Raw genomic sequence first — 10,194 nt, forward strand, 5'->3', positions numbered from 1 at the left:
GGAAGTTGCTTGTAGGAGAAATTCCATCTTTTGTGGAGCTATTCTGTTATCACATTCCACCTTTGGTGCATGATCCACCTCTTGTGGAATGTTTTATTATTTCTCTTACCTACCCCTACCTACCCGTGTATCTTATTGAGCCACATGTCATGATTGTGTGCTCCCATTGCCTTTTATTTCTAAGTGGGCTCATTTACATTGTATGTAATTTTAGTGAATCAATCCAATTCAATCAATTCAGTTAGTTGGGTATTTTACATCTTGATAGGAATACAGTTTATTCTAATCACATATTTTGTTCTCTCTTGTTTGTGCTATCAATTTGACTCTAGATCTTGTCAAATTCTCACAGTAAGTATTTTATTTATTTAATCGATCCACCTCTTCTATTAATTAAATAAATCTTTATTTATTTAATTGATTCAATATATTTTTTCCTCCATGACACCTGCCATTCATATCTTAATTTACCTTTAACTACCTCTCTAATATTTTTGTATTTCCTATACCTATTCTTCAATCTAAACTGACCATTTATCCTTCCACCTCTTAATCCCAGCCCTCCATTTCTATGGTGCTCTCTATAAAAGAGGATCCTTTATCTACCCTTCATAATCTCAATCATTCAATCAAGCATCTACATACTGTCAAATTACACAACCACAATCCATTCTCTATTGAGCTCTTGTGCACAATACAAAATTTGAGAGCAACCATAATCAACATCAAAGCAAGATCAATGGAGATAGGAAACAATGGAGATCAGACCCTAATGAGTGTGTGAATGGTATAATCTTTCACTTTTGTTTCTTTGCATGTTTTTAAGTTCTTCATTGGTGTATGGTAGATTCATTGTAGAACTAGGTTTTATGTGGTTGAATCTTTATTAGGTTTTACAATAATTTGAATGTCCAATTCCATCGTATATACTTCTCATTACAAGTTTTGTGATACCCAACTCTAAAAATATTTCAACTATTCATTTGAAAACCTCGTCCTTCTCAATAACTAAATTCTCAACTTTGACCTATAGCATAATTATTAAAATTTAGACACTGAGCTCAGTCTATATCAAAGCTCAATTTTTTTATCCACAACAAATGGCAATTGTACCTTGACTCTGATACACATATCCAAGTATTTATTCATGCAACGGTTGAGCTCCTTCTCTTCATCCTTCTTGTAAGCTTCTAAGGCATCCTTTCTTACTTGGTTCAATGGAATTTTCCCCACTAAAATCATGAAAATAGCCTATTCATTTTAAAAAATAATAAATAGGAAATTGATATATGTATCCAAAATCAATTCGATTAGTAAAATACTTACTAGGCAATGGAAAGTAGCAAAGAGGGGGATTAATATGAAGAAGGATTATTAAGGCATGTTGCCTTTTTAACAAAATTTTCAACATCCATTTAAATTCAATATCCAAGAATCTCAATTTCAGTAGTAAATTTTGAAAGGAAAGCTAACGACTATATCCATGGATTATGTAACATTTTTTAATTTTTTCTATCATTTATCATTTATTTCTTCCATAGCTAAGAAAAGAGAAAATAAATATGTAGGTTTAAGAGTTAACTCCACATTTATGAATAGTAATTTTAAGAGGGTTAAATTCATATGGTATATATTTGATTATCCTCTAACTAGCACTATCTATCCATGAATTTTCGACGCTTATAGACAAGGGAAATAGATATCATCCCTGTTATTCATTGTTGACTAGCTTCAATAAAAAGAACTGCATAAGTTATGAACTTATTTTTAATAAATATTCTTTAAGAATTGCTACAACTTATGATGTTTGACCAAAAAAAAAATGTTCATCCTCCGAGAAACATCATTGTTGTAGATGTTTAAATACTTTCTAGTGTATTTTTATCTTAATCAGTTAAATATATATCATCTTGTTATATTTGTCTTTCATCTAATTAAATAATATTAATTAATTAATTTCTTTTCCATCTCACAATTTTATTATTATTATTTTTTTTTAACTTCACATGAATAAAATAATTAGTTAATATAATTATCTAATCATGGTTATGTTCTCTCTACCAAATTTTAATAATATAGGAGACCTAAGTATACTTGTCCCTCATATCTCTTATGATTGTAATATTATCTATATCAACTTAAGTATAGTTGTACCTTACATCCCTCACATGGTTGCAACTACTTACTAATTTTAATAAATGCATCTTATCCCTTCGCATTCTAACTACCTCCATCATAACTCTCCATTCTCTCTACAATCCTAAGGAAATCTTCTCATTCATCCTCTACCATTGATATTTTCAGTACATCTCCACCATCCATAGTCTTTCTCAAACGTTTATAAATTGAATCATATTCTAATCTATTTCATCCATTCATCTTTGCAAACATTATGCTATCAAAATACGTACCTTTTGTACAAGAGAGTCCACATCCCAATTACTTGGAGCAAACCAAATTCACGTGGAGTTCTTTGGTAACTTTTCTTAGATGTTTATGTTTATTGCTTTATCTAAAAAAAAATATTTGATTTCTATAATAGTTTGGCCTAGGAATATTTGTTTTGCATTTGTTTCTTACTTTATTTCCAAATTATTGAGCTCATTTTTGTTAGTCATATCCATCCTCATACCAGGACACCTAACACCCATATCTGTCATTTTTTATTATAGTTTTTAGATCTAGATTCCCATTTGTATCTTCTTTCCAGATCTAGCTTGCTTTGTTTTTTTTCAAAACTTTAATTTCTGATTATTGTTGAAATTTAGTATTTTTTCTATAATTATCTTAGGTCATATAACCATCTCAATTCCATTGCAATAAAAAGCAACATAATCCAATTTTTTAAGCTCTCCTATTAAGATTGTAATTGAACCTATTCAATTTCCTAATTATACCTATGGACATATGACATCTTAGTTTGTAACCATGGGCTAGGTTCCCATTTTCATACAAATCATTTTGGTGAACCGGACTTGTCTTGCACTTGTATATTTTCTACCTTCAAAACATAGATTTATTTTACATGAATATATTTCTAATTTAGATGCAATATTTTCTAAAATTTATTATTTATGCTTTTACATTTAATTAATTGGCTAGTTAATCATATTGTTGTTGTTGTACATTGCTTAATCAATTGATTAAATAATTCTCGCACATCATTTCTATTTCATATTAAATTTACAATAAAGTTTTTTGGATGAATCAAAACATTGAAAACTTAAAATTCACTCCCTAAATGATAGATGAAATGGGAAAAACCAATTTTCTTGGGTAAAACAAGGTGTAGTAATAATAGAAAACAAAGTGTTGTTTCTTAGCTTCAAATGAAAAGAGAAGATGTAAATATTTTTTTATTTGATCCTTGGTTTTACCAATTAAAACCAAGAGGCCATTGTGTTGAGGAGGAGGAATAAGTGTTAGGTGGCATTGGGATATAAGGAGCACTAATTTTTAGTTTTTAAATGAATGAGTGAAAACATATATTTGGAAGAAAAGAGGCATGTGTAAGAAGACATTGCCAAAATTTAGAGAAAAATGAGTGACAAAAAAAAAACAAAAAAGATAGGTGCCAAATAAAGAAAGAAAGAAAGAAAGAAGCATTGATAGAGGAGACACAAAATATGGAGAGACTATGCAAAATAGCTTTGAAAGGGCACAAAAAAGGGAGAGAGAGGGAGAGAGAGAGAGAGGGGGGGGGGTACCCATAAGTGAAGAGGAAGGGTGAGTTGGCATGGAAAGGGATGACATGTAGGGTAAGGCACAAAAAATGGGTATGAGGAGTGTGCTGAAAGAGAAAGATGTAATACAATAAACATGGAGAAAAGAGGATAAATAGGGTAGTTAAAAGGAAAGGAATTGAAAATGCAATACTAGAGAGCCAAGCTACCTAGGATAGCAAGATTTTTCTAAACGAAATATTGAATGAACAAAGTTACAAAGGTGTTTTCTATGGATGATATTAGTTCATTCATTCACTTTTTTCAAACTCCTCCACAACTGCTTGGCAAGTAAAGCATTATTGAATTATTTAATCTTCCTTATATATAATCCCTCAAGGTTCTTCAATTGTCACATCTGATCCTGAGCCACCAAATGAAGTTGGTTCTTACTCTCCATTCAAGTCCAAATGACATTATGTTGAATATTTTATATCTAGTAGCTAAAAAATTAGAAGGCACCTTGAACAAGCCCATAGCATAAACAATGAGATTTTAAAGAGAGGCTTTAATCAATTGCAACTTACCAACTTGACTCAAGAGAGCCCCTTTCTAGCCAACCAATTTGGATTGGAATCTATCTAGTAAACCATTCCAAAAGGAGTCTACAACTAAATTCAAGCATAAAGGAAGGCTCAAAAGGGTTGAAGATAACTCTACAATCGAACAACTAAGGATAGTAATGACCCCAATTTTCCTACATTCAGGAGTATTCCTAAAAAAATAGTGGAACTCTTAGGCATGCCAAATCTCTAACAAGAGGTAGCCTCATAATTTGAGATGATACCCTTCAAACACTTACCCTCGTAGATGGAAGCTTCTCCCAAAATAATGGTATCATACACAAATTGTTCATGAGAACAAACATAGAAGGAGGAGGAAGGGACAAGGCCCTTAAGGTTATCAATAAACACAGACTTTTGTATAAATCTTCCTAAAGACTTCACCATAATTATGAAGAGGTCAAGAATATAGGATCACATTGTCTAATGCCTCTTGAATTTCTAAAGAAAACAAAGGGAGATACATTAATGATCATAGAGAACTTAAGAGTAGAGATGAGATGCTCGATAATCTAAACAATTTTAGAAAAAAAGTCAAAAGCCTTCATAAATTTTAGATGAAATATCTAATTATCTCTATCATAAGATTTGATGAGATCCATCTTAAGTAGAAACTCATCTTTTTATTGATTGAGAGATATTGGTTGTTCTCATGCATATTGAGGATTGAATCAATAATCTAGTGACCTGTACAAATCCATTTTATTGCACAAAAATAATACAAGTGAGGACATCCTTGATTCTAAGCACCAAAACCTTCAAAATAATTTTACAAATGGAATTACATAGACTAATAGGACATAAGTTTCCAATGTATTTAGCACACACAAACTTAGGAAAAATAACAATAAAAGTGGTAATAATCTCTTTCAAGATAGATATGCTGCCAAAGAATTCCTTGGTAGCCCAAGCAACATCTTTGGCTATGATATACCTGTGAATTTGAAAGACGAATATGGGAAAACCATCTAATCTAGGCATTTTATTTCCTTCAAAAGAAAAAAAGATCAACAAAAACTTCATCCTCTATGGAAATCCCACTCAAAGATCTATTCATTTCCTCCATAATCAGATTAGGAATTTCCCTAAGGAACTTTTCTTAGCCCTCCAAATCCAAATTATTCTCATTTGTAAGGAGATTAGAGAAAATTTTGATTGCCACATGCATAATATCTAGATCCTTGTCAAGGGTTATCCCCATTATGAAGAATATCTTTAATTCTAGTAGTGGCCCTATGGTTCAAGGTAGAAAGATGGAAAAATTTACTATTGTGATCTCCACATTGAAGCGAAAGCCCCTGAGATCTTTGCTTCCAGAATTCTTCCTCCTTTGAGATAATATCATGAAGACTAGATAAAAGATTGATTTCCTTCTCAATAAGTTGAGGAAGCACACCATTGACCTAGATCAAATTATGGATAACATACAAGTCACTTTTAACCTTCTTCTTAGAGAGAAAAATGTGACCAAAAGTACATTTATTTTATTGTAAAACATTCAATTTGACCAAACACATCTTCTCGGAAACCCTAAACATAGTTGTGTTCCACATTCACCTCTCACCATTCACAAATATTACCTCTAAGATCCAATAGTTGGGTCCACGTATTCTCAAACTTAAAAGAAAATACCTTCTTATGCCCCACAACATCAACTAAAAGAGCAATAGAAAAGTGATCCAAACCCAATCTACTAAGAGCAGAGAGAGAAGAATATTAGAGGAGGACACAATCTAACAAGATAAGTGCACTATCTAACTTGACTTGAATAAGATCCTCACCACTATGCCTATTAGATCAGGTAAAAGAGGCTCCCTAAAGATCCAAATCCAAAATCCCTTACAAATTGATGAAAGATAGCAGATCTAATCTACTATCATCATCCACTACAAAACCCGTATTGTTTTTATCATTTCTTAAATGAGTTTTAAAGTCTTTCATAACCAACCATCTATCCATTAAAAATGAAGATTTGAAAGAATCCAACAAACTCCCTAACCTTTTTCTTGCTCCCTTATTATTAGGAGTACAAATATTGGAAACAATCCAAGAAGTCTCATGTCTCTCATATAAGTAAGATAATAGTGTGATTAGAGTCAAAATTTATCTCTATCCCCTTAATAGTCTTGAAATTATAGAAAGAGGCAATGTCTTCAGAGGCACCATCACCATCACAACAGTAAAGCTCACAATCTCTAAACAAGAAGAGCTTAACACTATTTAATTTTTTAGAGTGCATTTTAGTCTCTTGAATAAGAAAAATATTTGGCTTATGATCCCTCACTATATTGGTGAAAAGATCATGTTTGTGGAGGTTATTAAGCCCCCTCATACTCCAAGAGATAATCTTCATCTTACCTTCTCAGGTGAGCCATTTAGGCCCTTCTCCAAAAGAGTATTCTAAGTCCCTTCTACTATCTCCAGCTTGCTCTATTTGACTCGAGTCTATTGACCAGTAGGCCTACCCTACCCTCTAGACTTACTCAAAATCTGCCCTTTAACGATATGAATTCTCATTTCCAAACTATTAGTAGGGGAGGAAGGTTTTCTTATTTGTCTTGATTAGACCAAGGTAAAGGGGGGATCTTCCATCTCAATAGAAGAGAACATATCTAGAAGAAATGTCTCTCTAAGGGAAACCTCCAAATTCACAAAGTTAGGAGAAATGTTCCTAGCATGGGAGGAACCCTTGACCTTAGGGGAAAGCACCCCCTTATTAGGAAATTTCAAGTCTAATGCTCCTTTCACCTACTCCAAGATAGGTAACACAATTACTCCACTAGAAGGCTCAAAAGGCATATCCAAAACACCATCTTGTAAACCATCATTGAATATAATAGACATTTTCAAACAAAACACAACAAATCCAGTGCCATCTATAGGCTCAACAACCATCAGAGCAGCCATCACTTTATTAACATTATCTGAGATAATTGGGGTAACCTTTTCATTATCAACAATAACCCCATCCACTTTGAGAGAGCCCACCTTAAGAATAGACCCATCAACACCTGTGGAATGAGCTTTTCCTTCCAAACCATCTGAGATTGCTTTGGAGGTTTGGAAGGGAATTTTTTGGCTCAATGACCAGTCTTTTCACAATGAAAGCAAAAAAATGGGATAGACTTAAACTCAATAGCTTGAACCCACTCACCAAGCTTGGACTTAATAGAGATTTTACGAAGAAGGTCAATAGATTAAGCCATACTAACACAAATATGAGCATAAACCAAATGCCTCTCCATAGTTGTCATAGAGTCAACCAATAGGAGATTACCAAAACAAGCCCCAATCCCCTTAAAAATATTTTCATCCTAGAATTCTCGGAGTAAGCCAAGGAGCCTAACCTAGACTAGGGCTATATTTCAAGACAAATCGCAGCGGTTGAACCCAGGTTCCCACCTCTTTAGGGCCAAAGAAGAGTGTCCAAGCATCCATGGACCCAGCCAAAGAAGCAATCAAATCGTCCTCATAGGTAAAGGAGAAAGAGAAGAAATATTTTGCCATGGCCACAACCTCAACGTGGCCCTTCTTAAGCCATTTTCTAGCAATGAAAGCACAGACCAAATCAATATTAGGATGAGGCCGAACAAATTTACCCACCAAAGAATACTCCATAGTTGAGATACCTTTATCCACAATGCAGTCCAAAACCAAACAGAGAATGCAGAAAATTATTCTTGCCTGGAAGATTGGACAAAGGAAATAGCTAGGAACATGCATTTCCTCAGTCGTTTGCTACGAATTTTGCTCACTTTCAACGAGTCTGCCAAGATTTGTCGCAGCCAACATGTTACAAAGCTGATTCAACATGTTCATCACAGTCAGCTGAAGGTCGGGTCTTTTCTTTGTTTCCGGATACGTGCAATCTAAGGCAAGATAAGCCAGCTGACTAGCATGTACAAATGGCCAATCATGATGCCGAAGCATGCGGGTGAACGTGCTAACTGTATCACCAAAAATAGGAGGGAATACTTTTTTGTTTTCCATTTTATTTGTTTGGTGTTAGTTTTCAATCAGCTAGTGGAGTTTACATTGTGGTTTTAAGACTGGCTCAGTTTTTTAAACGTACTCCAAATAAAAGCTTGGCCGCCTCTTTCAAAACAGAGGGTATTTGGACATAAATCCAAAAGGAGTTGAGACTGCAACAGGTGGGAGGTTCCTGACAGCACTTTAATTTCCCACTAAGGCTACATGCTGGCAGCAGTTGTGTTGCTGGGCAGCACATTCTTCTAAGGAAGAAGATATGTATGTATAGGAGGAGTGATACGAGAAGAGAAGAGTTGGGAGGTCTTTATTTTGTTTGGAAATATTTTGTTGTGCTCCTCACTGCAGAGTAAGCTACATAATGCGAGAAGTAGCATAGGAATTATATGTAGAGAGAGTAGATTCAAGGGGAGATGTTGTCTTAGAGAGAGTGTGTGTAACAGATTTGAATTCAATGGAATTTTATTCTGTTAATTATTGCTAATTATTGTTTATGTGCGTGATGGTATCTTTCTTTCGTAGTGTCTTTAGATTTGTTTGGTTTTGCGCTGCTCTGTCTGATAAGACTCAGAGGTATTGATCTGCCTTAAATCCCCGGCTGAAGGATCCAAAAGTTTGTCAAAATTTGCACTTTGTAAGGCATATTTCACCTCTTTGACAAGTCCCAGTGCGGTTTTCTGGTAAGAAGCTGAAGAATGACAATTCCGAGGCTCTAAACATCAGATTTAATAGAATACTCAGCGTTTGTCAGGTATTCCGGATCCATACATGAAATTGTGCCTTTTAGCTCCGATTCTGAGTGTAGATCTTTTGGCAGAAGATCAGAGAAGCCGAAGTCGCTTATTTTGCATTCATAATTCTCGTCCAAGAGTATATTTTGGGGTTTCAGATCGTCGTGGACGATTGGATCCGGCCCTAAACTGTGCAGATATTGTAAAGCCACGCCTACTTCGGCGGCAATACGAAATCTGACGTAGAAAGGGAGCGGTGGAGAGGCATCTGTGCAGCTGAGATGATCTGCAAGGCTTCCATTGGACATATATTTGTATATTATACAATCTCGCTCGGAATAGGCTCCTACAATCCGTATCAAATACGGATGGCCGATATCTTTGAATATATCAATCTGAATAAAAGAAGATTATACGAAAGCTGTAAGAAAACAAAGGAAAACAAAATATGCAATGCTTTAGATTATTTTAGTGTGTATACCTGGCTTTGGAAATCCCGCCAAAACTGAAAATCGTTCTCTTTGAGGATTTTTACTGCAACCGTTGTTTGTCTTATTTCTCCCCTGAACAGATTACCGTAGTCGTCTTCTCCGAGTTTGAAATTGTCGGAGAAATCGCAGGTGACTGCTTTTATTTCGTCAAAAGAGTATTTGTGGAATTCAAGATTATTAGCTGAGGAACAGGAGATTGGAATGTCGACTAGCGGCATTGAAAGCAAGCAATTTTGAAGATATTGAATTTCAGCGTCCTGTTGTTACAAAATTCGGTACTTTTGCTGCTCCACGGCTGCGAGTTTTCGGCGTGTTTCTTGGACCTCCCGCCCGGCTTCCGTCATTCACGGGAACATTCGTTCACTTTTGCTCCAAATGATGTCAGTTTCTCCACCATTTCTTGAACTTCTTCTTCGACTTCGTCTCGTCGCCTTTTAAGGCTTTGGCATTTCTGTTCATAAAGCTTAAAAAGCGAGGTCGCCCTCCTCTTTCCTTTTGGATATTTCTTTGTAGGTGGCTTCAAGATTTTTGTACTGGAGAACTCTGATAATATAGGTGAGTTGATTGGAGGAACAATAATTATATCCCGGAGGAAATAGTTGCATGTTGTTGGTGTAAATAATTATTCATCTTGGATAATATTACACCTTACTTAAGTTTACTTAGGAAATGCATTTCGCAGTAGTTTGGGTATGAGACA

General features: G+C 34.7%; 1 protein-coding gene across 1 annotated transcript; it reads right to left on the minus strand.

The window, feature by feature from the left end:
• Nucleotides 1-8,984: 8,984 nt before the first annotated feature.
• LOC131045405 (U-box domain-containing protein 52-like) lies at nucleotides 8,985-9,712 on the minus strand. The gene is made up of 2 exons (XM_057978989.2): nucleotides 9,485-9,712; nucleotides 8,985-9,398 (listed from the first exon to the last, which is right to left on the minus strand). The coding sequence occupies exons 1-2, from the start codon at nucleotides 9,710-9,712 to the stop codon at nucleotides 8,985-8,987; spliced, it is 642 nt and encodes a 213-aa protein (XP_057834972.2).
• Between the last annotated feature and the right edge of the window lie 482 nt (nucleotides 9,713-10,194).

Source organism: Cryptomeria japonica, chromosome 4, assembly GCF_030272615.1.
Source record: "Cryptomeria japonica chromosome 4, Sugi_1.0, whole genome shotgun sequence".
Classification (NCBI taxonomy): Eukaryota; Viridiplantae; Streptophyta; class Pinopsida; order Cupressales; family Cupressaceae; genus Cryptomeria; species Cryptomeria japonica.

Excerpts from the sequence above, each read along its gene's own strand:
- LOC131045405 (XM_057978989.2), bottom strand. The coding sequence starts at position 9,712 with ATGCCGCTAGTCGACATTCCAATCTCCTGTTCCTCAGCTAATAATCTT. Across the intron at positions 9,399-9,484 it reads GGCGGGATTTCCAAAGCCAG|ATTGATATATTCAAAGATAT; the intron begins GTATACACACTA and ends TCTTTTATTCAG.